This window comes from Anguilla rostrata, chromosome 12 (assembly GCF_018555375.3).
Source record: "Anguilla rostrata isolate EN2019 chromosome 12, ASM1855537v3, whole genome shotgun sequence".
Lineage (NCBI taxonomy): Eukaryota > Metazoa > Chordata > Actinopteri > Anguilliformes > Anguillidae > Anguilla > Anguilla rostrata.
In genome coordinates this window covers 17,645,171-17,662,331 of record NC_057944.1, presented here as the reverse complement: position 1 = coordinate 17,662,331, position 17,161 = coordinate 17,645,171, and the positions used below count along the sequence as shown (strand labels likewise).

The 17,161-nt window shown below is 42.3% G+C and overlaps 2 protein-coding genes across 2 annotated transcripts; both read right to left on the bottom strand.

The window, feature by feature from the left end:
* Positions 1-208: 208 nt before the first annotated feature.
* LOC135236658 (extracellular calcium-sensing receptor-like) lies at positions 209-6,309 on the bottom strand. Its single transcript, XM_064303144.1, has 6 exons — positions 6,019-6,309; positions 5,487-5,778; positions 4,407-5,228; positions 2,878-3,105; positions 1,978-2,101; positions 209-1,465 (listed from the first exon to the last, which is right to left on the bottom strand). The coding sequence occupies exons 1-6, from the start codon at positions 6,234-6,236 to the stop codon at positions 573-575; spliced, it is 2,577 nt and encodes an 858-aa protein (XP_064159214.1). The 5' UTR covers positions 6,237-6,309; the 3' UTR covers positions 209-572.
* A 3,393-nt stretch (positions 6,310-9,702) lies between these two features.
* On the bottom strand, positions 9,703-15,995 carry LOC135236492 (extracellular calcium-sensing receptor-like). Its single transcript, XM_064302917.1, has 6 exons — positions 15,517-15,995; positions 14,949-15,240; positions 13,868-14,689; positions 12,530-12,757; positions 12,028-12,151; positions 9,703-10,974 (listed from the first exon to the last, which is right to left on the bottom strand). Exons 1-6 carry the CDS (start codon positions 15,732-15,734, stop codon positions 10,082-10,084), a joined length of 2,577 nt encoding a protein of 858 aa, XP_064158987.1. The 5' UTR covers positions 15,735-15,995; the 3' UTR covers positions 9,703-10,081.
* Positions 15,996-17,161: the final 1,166 nt, after the last annotated feature.

Below are 17,161 nucleotides of genomic sequence, written 5' to 3'. Positions count from 1 at the left end.
TTTTGGGGGGGTGGAGTTGTGTCCTGACGGTGACTGAATTTACATGTGTGGGGTGTAATCACAATGATGCTGAGGTGAGTGGGGATCACACTCAGAGAAAACAAAGTTTGTACCCTGCTGTTTCTATTCTGTGATGATAGAATGACAAGGGAAAGAAATGTGAGAAGCTTCCAGGTGAAAAAAAAAGAAAATAATTGATGGTTTGGCTTGTGAAAGATGCTTTATTTTATCAGTTCAGTTTCTGTAATTATTTATTCAATTATTTATTATTGAATATTCAACATTTCATATTGTAATAATTGAATGGTTTATGTGGTTTAGTGATTACATATTTTTGGTTACAAGACAACTATGTTTAGGGAAGGACAAAGATACACAGGACAATAGAACATCTTCAGGTGTATTACTACTCTCTTAATTTTCTGCATTAACTTAATATAGGGTTTTAATGCCTTCCAGCTTCAGCTCTGGAAGGTAAATACTCCAGTAACCCAACATCTAAACAGAAGCAGATAAATATTCTCACTTGAATGTTTCTCACACACACTAATGTAATCTAAGGTTTATGACATTTATTTAGCCATCATCTTTTTCTTGGTATTCTTGTCTGGTCTCAGTAGGATAATATAACACTTGGGAGCAAAGATGCAGAGGAGTAGTCCATAGCTGGAGGCCAGGATGGCGAATATCTCCACAGCGACCGTGTATTTTCCTGGGGAGCTGACATAGGCTGGGACAAAGGTGATCCAGACAGCGCAGAAGATGAGCATGCTGAAGATGATGAACTTGGCTTCATTGAAGTTGTCTGGGAGCTTCCTGGCTAAAAAGGCCAGCAGGAAGCAGATGGCCGCCAGCAGGCCGATGTAGCCCAGGACACAGGCAAATCCAGCCACTGAGCCCACATCACACTTCAGGACGATTCTGGCAGCCCTTCCCTGTATCTCGGCTGGGATGGGTGGTGACAAAACCAGCCACAGCACACAGATGAGCACCTGGACAGAGGTGCAGAGGGAGATGGCCAGTCTCTGCTGCACCGGGCCAAAGTACCGCATGATGTTGCTGCCAGGGACTGAGGCACGGAAGGCCACCAGCACCACCACCGTCCTGCTGAGGACACAGGAAATGCAGAGCACAAAGCTGATCCCAAACAGCGTGTGGCGCAACATACAGGACCAGAGAGAGGGGCGACCAATGAAGGCCAGTGCACACAGGAAGCAGAGAGAGAGTGACAGCAGCAGCAGGAAACTCAGCTCTGCATTGTTGGCCCTAACGAGGGGCGTGTCCTGGTGGAAAAAGAAGGTTGTAATGACACAGCCTGTGAGGACCACCCCAGAAACTGAAAGAGCAGCAAGAATGATCCCCATGGTCTCCTGGAAGGACAGGAACTCCACCTCTTTTGGAATGCAGGTTGTTCGAGCAGCATTCGACCAGAATCGATCTGGGCACTTCAGGCACTCTGTTGAACCTTAAAAATTATGCAAACACACATCTAAGGTACCAACAAAATCCACATGGATGTTTACAATAACATATATTGAGAGGCATTACAAATGGAATTTTTTGTTTTGTTTTATTTTTAGCTTCAGCTATTCAACAAAACCGTGAGAATTTAACAGAAACTGATACAATGGTAATTTGTGTACAATGAAACATGCTTTTCATGGATTTATTGACATAATTGTACTAAATAACAGCAAGACACACAGATGGCCAGTCCTCGCTGACAGGTTGTTAGCACTGTTTCTGAGCACACCACTGCCTGGCTACAGTACATTTCACAAAAAGTTGTCCACCCAGGATAAAACAAATAGACTATAATCAGGTTAAAGTTGCCCTTGTTAAATAAAAATTGCAACCGTAAACATTTGTTGAGACTTTAACGTTTTTCAGTATCATATCATCTTTGTTTTGTGCAAGCGTTGAAAATGATGGTGCTTGCTCTTCATCATGGTTAAAAGAGAAAATGGTTATTAGTACCAGTGGTGTTGCTGATCTCTCCTTCTGCACATGGTAAGCAGTCAAAGCAGCAGATGGGCTTTCCTTTCTGCACAGCCTTCCGAGTGCCTGGGGGACAGGGCATGCTGCAGATGGACACAGGCACCTGGATGCATCCAAGACAGCATACAGAGCATCCCTCTAACTTCATTCTAACATACTGTATTCTTGCATGCACAAAATGACCTCTTGACGCTTAACATTCTCAGTATTTTATTTGTGTACCATGTATTTAACATGTGTGCCCCACCATTTCTTAGTAACATCTCACCAATGCAGTGAAAATTCACAAAATCGGTTCAAAAACAATTTTTGTAATGTTACAAATATTTGTAATAGCACTACTGTGCTGTGACATAAACACACACACACACACATACGCACAGCATTTGTCCAGCAGTCTGTCACTATGCCACAATGTGTACTGGACACACCACACTACTAGGCTATATGTGTGTTGCAGGGAACTATTTACTGTTGATTTTGTTATTTCTGGACAGTTCAGGTGTTAATATCTTGTACTAGACCTCTACTAGTCTGTAGAGATGTGTGCTTTATTTGGCCTTTCCTGTTTTTGAAAAATGCAATACTGAACTTTCCCAGAAACCCGCCCCCCTGCTGAGCGTGCTTGCACCGTGCAGTGTTGCTGAAAACCTTTAACCCAGAGACCCAGCAGTGTAATGAAAGAGCAATGTTGTCCCTCAGAACCGCCAATGCCGTCTTCATGTGTGTTGTCAGTCAGTGGGCTCTAGGCTGCACTTGTTATTACAGAAATAAAATAACCTATATTTAGAACGTGAATGATAAGTATTCCAGTCCAAAACTTATACAGAAGGCACCCTGGCTAAATTTATGGCATACTGAATTCACAGTTCACTTTACCTCATTCTGGCCACCACCCCAGATGACTCTTTTCTCATCGATGTCAAACTTGCGGGGAGATCTATCCACAGAGTCAAACTGTCCGACCGTGACAAACTCCATCATCCCCTGTGCCCCCACTTGCCAGTTAATGATGTCAAAAGCGGCCAGTGGTTCACCATTTTCATCATAGTGTGTAGCCTCACCCACAGGTGTTGTGAAGTTGATGGTGCGAAGGTAATGGAGAATCTTAACAGAAAGGGAACAGGATTTTCAATGTTTAACAAAATCAAACATGGTGAGATGAAAAATAAAAACTGTTCAATTTAAAATAAATGCCTGGCACTTCAACTGAAATCTTGAAGCGGCAGACTGTACAATGAAATTTATACTGCATAAAAAGCTAACACTAAATACGGAATGCATTGTAATAATTAATATTCATGTCTGTGAAGAGGATACTAAAAACTTTATGCACAAACGTTTACAGCCTTAGAAATAAATCTGAACAATAAATGTGAACCATAAAATGCAAACTAAATGTGATGATAAAATACTTAAACTTAATGTATATTAAAATGTATGTACAGATAATCGATAATGTTACTAGCATAAGTTGTATTGTAATTATTTTTCAATAGTGTTGGATAAAGTCGTAAACAACATCAGTTAATATATCTTTAAACTGCTGGAAATATTTCATAGAAAGATTGATGAGACACTGAAAATCAAGCATCCGTTCAGGATGAGCATATACTATTAGGCAAATTAATAACTATATTACACACAAAGACAAACACACACACAAACAAAACAAAAGCAAGATAATCAAAAATGAATTGCCATTTTATGAATGCAGAAATTGAGTAATACACCAATTTATTAAGTATAATACACAGTTTTATTGTTTTAAACCAAGAATAGTAACCCTCGAAGTAATTTCCCTTGATTAACTGGCAGCAAAACCTATGTCAGACTGAAAAATTTACAAATTCTGGCAAACATGTTATTCAAAGACTACTAAAAGGCCTTTATACATTATGTAGAGTGTTCATAAATGCATCTATTTTGGAAAAACATTTACTCTACTTGTATCCATGAATAATATTAACATGGGCTGTTAAATGCATGATCAGGAATCAACTTGTAAATGGACTGCATTTATATAGCGCTTTTATCCAAAGCGCTTTACAATTGATGCCTCGCATTCACCAGAGCAATTAGGGGTTAGGTGTCTTGCTCAGGGAGGGACATGCCCAGGGCGGGGGATCGAACCGGCAACCCTCCGACTGCCAAACAACCGCTCTTACCTCCTGAGCTATGTCGCCCCCCAGTATATATGAAGTATATATGAAATTATTTACAACTGCTTATTAATTCATGTAACACATTTATTTGTAATTGTAAGTTTTTGGGAAAGTAATGATTAACAAACAGTGAGTATACTTTTAACACATTCCTTATTCACAAGCCATAAATAGACATTATTTCATTTTGCTCAATGTGCTATCAAATCCTGATACTTGGTATGTTTTGGAGCTTACACATACCTGCCAGGGCTGGAGGTTGGTGACATCTGGACACCCCCCATTTTCAAAGGGGCCATCTCCTGGTTGGCAGGACAGCATGTTCTGAATGGCATGTGCGATGGCATACACAGCCTTGTACACATTGTAAGTGGTCCTCAACTGAGAGACGTCAGTATAAATGTTCTCAACATCGTCCAAGTTCTCAGACCCTGTGCATTGGGGCCTGGCTGAAAGAGAGAGCGTGGGGTCATTTCTCAAAGAGCATCCAAACGTTGTCTCCCAGAATTCCTGCACAAAGGGGTCAGAGGGCAAATCTTTGGGCCGGACCCCAGTGAGAAAAGACCTGAGACCCTGAATGTTTCTCTTCTGCAAGTCAATTGCTATAGTGCCATGCAGTAAGGGCAGGATTTTTGGAGAGGAGTTGATACTGGAGGTACTCCATAACTCTGAGGCAATCCACTGCTTCTCAGTCATGTTCTGTCTCACTACCTCCATAAGCAGGGCATTCATGTCTGTGCAACTGGCAAAAATGATGATGACTTTGGCTGTGGAATGCCTGAGTGTTTCCACGATGCGCGGGATACTCTTCTCCAAGTTGACCTTGGGGATGACCTCAGAAAAGGCCACACACACCTCTGAGTTCTGCAGCTCCTCCAGCAGAAGCTGGACACCAGACCTGCCGTAGTCATCATCTCCCATCACGATGCCCACCCAGGTCCAGCCAAAGAGGCGCAGCATGCGTGCAATGGCCCGGGCCTTAAAAGTGTCGTTTGGTACAGTGCGGAAGAAGGTGGGGTACATTTGGCGGTCTCCAAGGCAAGCGCATGTTGCAGCATAGCTCACCTGGGGAGCACACAGATCACACACCAGCCTGTCAGCTTAATGCTGCTCCTGACACATCCAGTTTATCTCCAGGAAACATTAAACAAAACAAATGCAGCGTCATGCTATATCAATAAAAACACAGGAGAGACTTATTTGAAAATGCATCTATTCTTAATCACTGTCTCTGAGCACATTGGGCATTAGGAAGAATAGGAGTTGGAATTGGTTTTCCTTAATGATCACTGATTATTATTGCTGTGCTGTTCCATTGCGCACCATGGGGATGTCGAAGCCTCTCAGTGTACGAGCGATCACAATTGATCCAGAGGAGCGGGTATCACCGACGATGACAGGCACCTTGGGAGTGCGGCCGCACCTAGAGCTCGTAACAACAGGGTCCTTCCCGGTTACCAGCCCCAACGCAGCGCTTAACACTGTCCTCTCTGCGAGACAAGTGTCAGCCAGGGCATACCCCAGGGTGAGATTGGGCAGCAGCTGGGGGTTTCTGTTTATCTCTTCCACTGCAAAGATCATGCTCTGCAGCCAACGGTATGAACGAAATTCAAAACTGAAAGCAAGAGAGAAAGAGAAATGGGAATGAACTGGATGAATGAAAGGCAGCACTAGAAAGCTAGACATTCATATTCACTAATAGATGCTGCCATTATAAACCTATGTAGATGTGAATGTATAAAGACATGCAGAAACAAACACATGCACACACTGTATGTAAATAAAGTATTCACTGGTATATACAAGGAGATATTCACAGTAAGACACAGGAAGATATTCAGAGTTATGTACTCACTTCTGACACTGCAAAGGTGCTGCTCGTTGTGTGAAGTCCAGGTTTGGCTCAGGTGGCTGTAAATGAATAGGAAACAGTCCTCCAATGATCACATCACCCTCCTTATATACACTCTGAGAGTGCATTGTCTCCTGAAGCCTACAGGTGGACTCTGCCAACCCACATATTACTCCAACGTCCATCGACACCCACAGCCATAACCAGGTGTAAACACCCATCTCTTTCAGCAGAGTTGGGAGGGACAGGGATATGTCTGAGCTCTCACACAGAAAAAGAGGGAGGCTTCCTTATGTAGGGTTCAGTCTACCCACTGCGGAAAAAAAACAAAGTAAAAAAGCATGTAATGTAAGTGCAGTAATTGTGTAAACCCTGATGGAGCCCAGTTAATGGTTGGGGCCTTGACCCAAAGGGAAAAAACTAAACCACCTTGTTTTTTTTCTGGAGGTAATCATTTCAGAAGACCCTGGGGTTTGGTACTGACACTGCCTCTCTAATGTGCTCTGAGTGCTGTTTGTCTTCAACATGTTTTTCCACAGCAGGCCCCTCACCTCTCCACTGTGTTTGCTTACAGAAATTCCTCTTTAAGTGTCTGAGTCATGGATAGGATGGTGAAGTCCAGTAACTGGAAGAGGGATGTCATGAAAACAAACCCAGAAAAATGAGTGTTACAGACATATTAACTGTTCAGTTGGGTTTAACTTAAATGGATTAGGTTCACTAAAATTGGTGTTTTGATGTAAAGGTGTATACCTGAAGGCAAAATGTGTGTGTGTGTGTTTGTTTGTGTGTGCGCGTGTGTGTGCGTGTGTGTGTGTGTGTGTTGTGTGTGTGTGTGTGTGCCCCATGATACACCATCGCTCTTAGTCTGAGTACAGTGGGCAGATTGCAGGCAGCGGTGCAGCTCCCACATGGCTACTCAATGGAGAGGGGAGAGAGAGACCCATCTGGAGGGACTGGTTCTAGACAAATGTTGAGAATGGGCCCTGGACCCCTTCCAGCTGAGCCCTGTCCCACCTGGGACATACATACACTCTTACATGAACACATATCCATACTCTCTGAGATACACACAAACACACACACCCTGACAGGCTGAGACATATACTGTCAGACACTGAGTCTTATACAAACACCTGTACACACTGAGACTTGCACACACATCCTTATACACTGACAACAACTGACACCCTTACGCACTCAGACATAATTGGACATCCTTATCCACTGAGTCAAACACACACATACGTACACATTGAGAGGCACATGTACACAGGGACACACATCCGCCCTTAAAAGACACACCATTATACGCTAAACATATGCACATGGAAACACATGTCCTTATACAGACAAGCATTGAGCTTTACTCGCACACACTGTTCTCGTATCGTATCGTATCGTTCTCCAAATGCTTAAAATTTCCCCAGGACCACTCTCCTGTGTCCCGGACTATTTCTCTCAGTTCTGTTGTCTGTGTCTGTCTTTTTCTGGAACACAGGTGTAGTGTGTTGGAATTTCATGTTGCACACACGCGCTTATCGCGGTGCAGGAAGTCGATTGCAGTGGTGGTTGAGCCAACGCTAGTTCCACACGCTCTAGTTATGTACGCTGTATTCCGTTACTTGACTAATCAACACTGCACAATGGCACTGTCCAGTTAAAACCATGAAAAAGATGAGCTGAGCTAATTGTTTTTAATCTTTTTTTATGAAGCAATTATAGAAAGAGTTGGGGAAAATAAACAAGACCCTGTGTTCCATTGGGACAGTGTCTGTGTAAATATATCACAAATAAAAAAAGCAGATAACATACCATTAAAGGCAGGATTTTGTATTTGAAAATATTATAAAATAACTATGCTAAGACATATCCATGATGCACTAGAAATCTCAGTCTTTTTAGCCAAATTCATGCTCCTTTTTCCTGTATTTGTTATCCTAAAATGTATTTGGGACTTTTCTGGGCATGGCGCTCTTTTCTGTGAGGGGAGGGGTGGGCGTGGCTACAGAGCTTGCGCCTTGGGATCAGATTCCAATGAAGTGGTTGTTGGTAGTAAGCAGATGCTTATAAGCCTAGATACAGCGAAGCAAAAAGACAAGCCAAAAGGGCTCAAAAACTAGAGTCAGCCTTGGAATTCATTTTCTTTGGTGGCGTCAGCTGAAGTTCACCAAGGGGATGAAAAGCTAGGCGGAGTTGGCCTGTTCTGTAAGACCTGTAAGTGACGTTACTTTTAGCTAGTTAGTCTACCTTACGTGGATAGATTAATTAGATACAGCATACATACTATCTAGCTAAAATTACATGTAGCAAACTTCACTAAAAAAGCTGCTAACAACTTTGAAAAGGCTACAGACAACTTCATGAAGAAGTTATTCACTTAACAAGTATATTAGCTAGCTATCTAGACATATGGCCTGATAACTTATTCCACTCACGATTCCGTGTTTATATCCCAATACTAACTGATTGTCCAGGGGGTATTTCAGGAGGCAGGATTACTGAGTTAGCTGGATAACTGTGTGGAGTAAAACGCAGAACAGCTCTTTTTCAGTCCATGTTCAAGATTTGGGAGGGTTTTGAGTTTGAGTCTTCCTCTCCCATTGCAGCATGCAGTGCTCCTTAGCAACATACCGGTGATATGAAGGCAATAAATTGTTGCGGAATTCTGTTTATTTTTCATAAATGTGAGAAAGACATGAATAACACTCAATGCTGTGCAGTACACCCTACCCTTGGTGCTTAGCTCCTGACAACTCTGCTGTCGCTTGGAGCTATATATATATATATATATATATATATATATACACACATACTCAGGTCCATAAATATTTGGACATTGACAAAGTTATCGTTATTTTAGCTGTCTACCACAGCATATTGGAGTTTAATTAAATAATGAATATGAGCTCAAAGTGCAGACCTTCCGCATTAATTTGCAGGTATTTACATCCAAATCAGGTGAACGGTGTAGGAATTACAGCAATTTTTATATGTGGCCCCCCCTTTTTAATGGACCAAATGTAATTGGACAATTGGCTGCATAGCTGTTCCATGGCCAGGTGTGTGTTATTCCCTCATTATTTCATTTACAAGTATGCAGATAAAAGGTGTAGAATTGATTTCACGTGTGGCATTTGCATTTACAATCTTAATTATACTGAATATTTGCTATATTTAGCCCTCAATTGTTACTCAGTTCAAAAATGAATTAAAGAAGCTATAGGTACATGTGCACTGTCTATTACAACTCTCCTCAGAGCTCTGTGGGGTCCAAGGGTGGTGCAGGTACAGTTTCAGGGTAGCATTAGGGGAGAGTCACTCAGCAGCCTGAAGTAGCAGCGCTGTACTGGATGTCTCCCTCAGTGGTGACTGTTTCCCTTCTAGGGCTGATACTATGATGAAGACCCACAAGGCCACTGGACAAACTCACACTTCTGTCTGGAGCCTGCAGCGTGGAAATTCTATAAAGAAAAGTCTATTAAGCAATGCAAATGTGAATCTCAGAGAGGGACTGAGAGATGTGATGGTGACTGAATTTAAATGTTGGGGTGGAATCACAATGCTGCTCAGATGAGAGGGGTTCCCACACAAAGCAAAGTTTGCCCTCTGCTCTTTCTGTTCTGTGATGGTAGAATGACAAGGAGAAGAAATGTGACAAAGATGAATTGTTGTTTTGCTTTAGAAAGATGTTTTATTTATATAATTTTAGTTCCTGGAATCATTTTAATTTATTGGATGACATATTATTGAATATTTTACATTTCTTATTTTAATATTTGAATGTTATATAGTTTAATGAATTCACATCTTTTGTTTATAAGACAACTATGTGTGTAAAGAAAAACTAGAACAAAGAAGATAGAGAACAGATTCAAATGTATTACAAAGTGGTGACACATTCATTTTCTGAATTTAGTTAATATGATGATGTAAAATGTCTTGCAGCTTCAGCTCTGAAAGTTGACTGGTCAAGTGATCCAACATCTAAACAAAGCCAGATAAATATTCTAGCCATCTCTTGATGGTTTCTCAGACACATTAATGTAATTACATGTTATGACTTTTATTTGGCCATCATCATCTTCTTGGTATTTTTTTCAGGTCTCAGTAGGATTATATAACACTTGGGAGCAAAGATGCAGAGGAGAAGTCCATAGCTGGAGGCCAGGATGGCGAATATCTCCACAGCAACTGTGTATTTCCCCGGGGAGCTGACATAGGCTGGGACAAAGGTGATCCAGACAGCACAGAAGATGAGCATGCTGAAGGTGATGAACTTAGCTTCATTGAAGTTGTCAGGGAGCTTCCTGGCTAAAAAGGCCAGCAGGAAGCAGATGGCCGCCAGCAGGCCGATGTAGCCCAGGACACAGGCAAATCCAGCCACTGAGCCCACATCACACTCGAGGACGATCCTGGGACTCCGCCCCTGTATCTCGGCTGGGATGGGCGGTGAGAAAACCAGCCACAGCACACAGATGAGCACCTGGACAGAGGTGCAGAGGGAGATGGCCAGTCTCTGCTGCACCGGGCCAAAGTACCGCATGATGTTGCTGCCAGGGACTGAGGCACGGAAGGCCACCAGCACCACCACCGTCCTGCTGAGGACACAGGAAATGCAGAGCACAAAACTGATCCCAAACAGTGTGTGACGCAACATACAGGACCAGAGAGAGGGGCGACCAATAAAGGCCAGTGCACACAGGAAGCAGAGAGAGAGTGACAGCAGCAGCAGGAAGCTCAACTCTGCATTGTTTGCCCTAACGAGAGGTGTGTCCTGGTGGAAAAAGAATGTGGTAATGACGCAGCCTGTGAGGACCACCCCAGAGACTGAAAGAGCAGAAAGAATGATCCCCATGGTCTCCTGGAAGGACAGGAACTCCACATCTTTTGGAATGCAGGTTGTTCGAGCAGCATTCGACCAGAATCGATCTGGGCACTTCAGGCACTCTGTTGAACCTTAAAAATTATGCAAACAAACATCTAAGGTAAGACCAACAAAATGCACAAGGAAGTTTGTAATCACATATATTAGGAGACATCAGAAAAAAAAAGGTCAATAAAATTTTGGCTTCAGGTATTCACCAAAACAGTGAGAATTAAACAAAAATTGATACAGTGGAAATGTCTGCACAGTGGAATTAAATTTGGATTTATTCCAGCCATTAACTGAAATAGAGAGCAATAAACAGAAAAAGAAAACCATGGTAATTTGAGCACAATGAAACATGCTTTTCATAAATTTATTGAGGTGTACTACATAACAGCAAGATACACAGATAACCCACTCCAGGCTGACAGGTCATCAGCACAGATATTTTCCCTGCACACTCCTGCCTGGCTACTTGTCACAAGCACCTGTATGAACAGGCATGGGACAGCCAGTTCACCCAGTATGAAAAAAACAGACTGTAATCTGGTCAGTCTGAAAGCCGGCATTCGGTCCACCGAAGAAGCGGATTGGTCTCAGTCATGCCAGCTGGTGGAGAGAGCACACGCACCTCGGTTGCGTTAACTAATCAGCCCAGGTGCTTAAAGGTCTGTTGCTCTGCACAGTGAGCCCGGGAGCTCACACTGAGAGTGCAGTTCTTTATTTAATTTCTTTGTTTGGTTTTTTTTACATATTTAACAGAGCACAAAATCGCCACTGGAAAGTGGATGTGCCGTTGTACTTTGTTTTGTCATTATTATTTCAGCTTGTTGTCTTAGTTTATTGTTTTTGCCTCAAACCTGTGAAGGGGAAGGGTGACAATGTTTGTTTATTTTATTTTGTGTTGGTGTGCTCTCTCTCTCTCCATGTGGCAACCAACAGTGTTTCCCGGAACTCCCGCATCTCCCTCCCAGGAGTGTCATGCTGACGTGTGACACCGCCCTTGTTAAATAGAAATTGCAACCATAAACCTTTGTTGAGACCTTAAAGCTTCTCAGTATCATATCATCTTTGGTTTGTGCAGGTGAAAATTAGGGTGCTTGCTCTTCATCATGGTAAAAATAGGGAATGGTTAATAGTACCAGTGGTGTTGCTGATCTCCCCTTCTACACATGGTAAGCAGTCAAAGCAGCAGATGGGCTTTCCTTTCTGCACAGCCTTCCGAGTGCCTGGGGGACAGGACATGCTGCAGACGGACACAGGCACCTGTATGCATCCAAGACAACAAACAGAGCATCACTCTAACTCCATGCATCACTCAAAGGCATCTTATACCATCACAGGACATTCTAACATACTGTATTCTTGCGTGCACAAAATGACCTCTTGATGCTTCACATACTCGGTATTTTATTTCAGTGTACCATGTATTTAAAAGTTGCCTGCCCCATCATTTCTTAGTAACATTGCACCAATGCAGTGAAAATCCACAAAATTGGTTCAAAAGCATCTGGGAATGAGTGGGAAAATGCTAAGAATCTAGTCCAGATTTAGAAAGTGAATTATGAGTAAGCCAGTCCAAAACTTATTCAGAAGGCTCCCAGTCTAAATTTATGGCATGCTAAATTCACGGTTTGCATTTACCTCATTCTGGCCACCGCCCCAAATGACACTTTTCTCATCGATGTCAAACTTGCTGTTAAATCTGTCCACAGAGTCAAACTGTCCCACCGTGACAAACTCCACCGTCCCCTGTGCCCCCACTTGCCAGTTAATGATGTCATAAGCAGCCGGTGGTTCACCATTTTCATCAAAATGTGTAGCCTCACCCGCAGGTGTGGTGAAGTTGACAGTGCGGAGGTAGTGGAGAATCTTCAAGGATAGAGAACAACAGGTTTCAATAATTATTTTACAAAACTGAACATGGGGTGATGAAAAATTAAAACTTAAATTTAAAATAAATGCTTGACACTATAAATTGAAAACTTAAAGCTGTAGACTGTACAATGAAATTTAAACTACATAAAAAGCTAACACTGAACTAGCTAAATACTGAACACTTTGTAATACTGAACATTGAAGTCTGTGAAGAGGATACTAAAAACTATAAACACAAATGTTTACAGCCTTAGAAATAAAACCAAAGAATAAATGTGATGAAAAATACTTTAAAAAATGCAATAATGTATATTAACAGAAAATCAATAATGTTAATAGCATAAGTAGTATTTGTAATTATTAGTCAATAGTGTTGAATATATATAGAAAGCAGCATAATTTAAGATATCTTTGAACAGCTGGAATTATTTTGTAGATAGATTGATGAGACACTGTGAAAATCAAGCATCAGTTCAGGAAGAGCATATACTATAAGGCATATTAATATGCATGTCACACGTACACACAGAGATGAACACAAGCACACACACAAACAAACACAAGAGAATCAGAAATTATTTGCACATTTTATGAACATAGAAACTGAGTAATACACCAATTTATTAGGACAGTAAAATAGACAGTTGTATTGTTTTAAACCAAGAATAGTAACACTCTAAGTAATTTTCCTTCATGAACTGGCAGCAAAACCTATGTCAAACTGGAAAGAAATGTCAATAAATTATGGCATGCATGTTATTCAAAAACTACTAAAAAGCCTTTATACACCATGTAGAGTGTTCATAAATGTATAAACTCATGTTGGGAAAAAACATGTATTGTATTTTTTATCCACAGATAATATTAATATGGACTGTTAAATGCATGAAGTATCTATGAATTATTTTCAACTGCTTATAGATACACTAATAAATGTAACATTTATTCGTAATTGTAAGTTTTTGGGAAAGTAATGATTAACAAACAGTGAGTATACTTTTAACACATTCCTTATTCACAAGCCATAAATAGACATTATTATATCGTTTTGGCCAATGTGTTATCGAATTCTGATACATTGTATGTTTTGGAGCTTACTCTTACCTGCCAGGGCTGGAGGTTGGTGACATCTGGACACCCCCCATTTTCAAAGGGGCCATCTCCTGGTTGGCAGGACAACATGTTCTGAATGGTATGTGCGATGGCATAGACAACCTTGTACAGATTGTAAGTGATCCTCAACTGAGAGACGTCAGTATAAATGTTCTCAACATTGTCCAAGTTCTCAGACCCTGTGCATTGGGGCCTTGCTGACAGAGAAAGGGTGGGGTCATTTTTAAAAGAGCATCCGAACATTGTCTCCCAGAATTCCTGCACGAAGGGGTCAGAGGGCAAATATTTGGGCCGCACCCCTGTGAGAAAAGACCTGAGACCTCTAATGTTTCCCTTGTGCAAGACAAATGCAATAGTGCCATGCAGTATGGACAGGATTTCTGGAGATGAATTGATATTTGAGGTACTCCATAACTCTGAGGCAATCCACTGCTTGTCACTGATGTTCTGTCTCACTACCTCCATAAGCAGGGCATTCATGTCTGTGGAAATGGCAAAAGTGATGATGATTTTTGCTGTGGAATGCCTGAGTGTCTCCACAATGCGCGGGATACTTTTCTCCAAGTTGACCTTGGGGATGACCTCAGAAAAGGCCACACACACCTCAGAGTTCTTCAACTCATCCATCAGATGCTGGATTCCAGACCTGCCGTAGTCATCATCTCCCATCAGCACCCCCACCCAGGTCCAGCCAAAGAGGCGCAGCATGCGTGCAATGGCCCGAGCCTTAAAGGCGTCACTTGGTACAATTCGCAAAAATGTTGGGTACTTTTGGCGATCTCCAAGGCAAGCACATGTTGCAGCATAGCTCACCTGGGGAAGCACAAAGATCACACATCAGCCTGTCAGCTTAATGCTTCTGACACATCCAATTTATCAGAAAACAAGAAACAGAAAACAAGCACAGCATCATACAATATTTATTTTTTTAATAACACAGGAGAGTTGTATTTCACAATATTTCCCTCTTTAACCACTCTTTCTGAGTACACTTGGGCATTAGGAAGAATAGGAGACATAATGGTTTTCTTTAATGATCACTGATTTGCTGCGGCGCCGTTCCTTTCCGCACCAAGGGGATTCCGAAGACTCCCAGTGAGCTAGCAATCACGGCGGATCCTGAAGAGCGGGCATCACCGAGGATGACAGGCACCTTGGGAGTGCGGCCGCACCTGGAACTCGTAACGACAGGGTCCTTCCCGGTTACCAGCCCCAACGCAGCGCCTAATATTGTTCTCTCTGCGAGACAAGTGTCAGCCAGGGCATACCCCAGGGTGAGATTGGGCAGCAGCTGGGGGTTTCTGTTTATCTCTTCCACTGTAAAGATCATAGCCTGCAGCCAACGGTATGCACGCAAATAAAAACTGACAGCAAGAGAGAGAGAGAAATGAGAAAGAATTGGGTGAATGAAAGACAGCACTAGAAAGCTAGACATTGATATTTACTGAAAAATGCTGCCATTATTCCCAAATAAGCCCAAGTAGATGTGAATGTATTACACAGGCATGCAGAAACAATCACTTTCACACACTGTATATAAATAAGGTATTCACAGGTATATACAAGGAGATATTCACAGAAAGAGATAGGTATTCAGTCACTATAGGAAGATAGTCACAGGTAAAGACTCATGCACGTACCTCTGACACCGAAAAGGTGCTGCTCGTTGTGTGAAGTCCTGGTTGGGCTCAGGTGGCTGTAAATGAATAGGGAACACTGCTCCAATGATCACATCACCCTCCTTATATACACTCTGAGAGTTCAGAGTCTCCTGAAGCCTACAGGTGGACTCTGCAAACCCACATATTACTCCAACGTCCATCGACACCCACAGCCATAACCAGGTGTAAACACCCATCTCTTTCAGCAGAGTTAGGAGGGACAGATATATGGGGGAGAAGGTTCTGAGTTCTCTCACTGACACAAAGGGAGGCTTCCTTATGTAGGGCTCAGTCTACGCACTGCGGGGGGGGAAAAAAAAACAAAGTAAAAAAGCAGGTAATGCAAGTGCAATAATTGTGTAAACCCTGATGGAGCCCAGGTAATGGTTGGGGCCTCGACCCAAAGGGAAAAAACTAAACCATCTTGTTTTTTATCTGGAGGTAATTATTTTAGAAGACCCTGGAGTCTGGTACTGACACTCCCTCTCTAATGTGCTCTGAGTGCTGTTTGTCTTCAACACATGGTTTTCCACAGCATGTCTCATGTCTCCACTTCATTTTCTTACAAAATTTTTTCTTTAAGTGTCTGAGTCATGGACAGGATGGTGCATTAAAGTAACTGGAAGAGTGATGTGATAAAAAAACAAACCCAGAATGTCACAGTCATATTAACGGTTCAGTTGAGTTGGACTTAAATGGATTAGGTAGCATGCAACAATGGAGCTCTAAATAAAATTGGTGTTTTGGTGTACACCTGAAGGTAAGAGAATGTGTGCGTGTGTGTGTGTGTGTGTGTGTGTTTGTTTGTGTGTGTGTGTGCCCCATGATAAATCATCGCTCTTGGCGTGAGTACAGTGGGCAGATTGCAGGCAGCGGTGCAGCTCCCACATGGCTACTCAATGGAGGGGGGATAGAGAGACCCATCTGGAGGGACTGGTTCTAGACAAATGTTGAGAATGGGCCCTGCACCCTTTCCAGCTAAGCCCTGTCCCACCTGGGACATACATACACTCTTACATGTACACATATCCTTTTATTCTGAGACTTTCACAAACACACACACCCTGACAGGCTGAGACATATACTGTCAGACACAAACACCTGTACACACTGAGACTTGCACACACATCCATATACACTGTCAAACACATACACACACACACACACATACATACACACGTACACACTGAGAGGCACATGTTCACAGGGACACATATCCGCTCTTACACAATAAAAGACACACCATTACATGCTAAACATATACACATGGAAACACATGCCCTTATACAGACGAGAATTGAGATTTACAAGCACACACTTTTCTCCAAATGCCTAAAATCTCCCCTGGACCACTCTCCTGTGTCCTAGATTATTTCTCTAAGTTCTGTTGTCTGTGTGTCTTTCTCTGGAACACAGGAGTCCAGTTTCTGATGGTCCTTCACTGAATGGCATGTTACAGCAGGTGTGGGTGACTAATGGGAAGTCATGAGCGTAATTTGAAATTCCTCCAACACCATTGATAATGACACCATTTCATCAACACTGTGACAGTTGTATGGTTTCATCAACACTATAACAACAGCACTGCTTCATCAAAACTGTGAAACTCACATGGCCCTTTCAA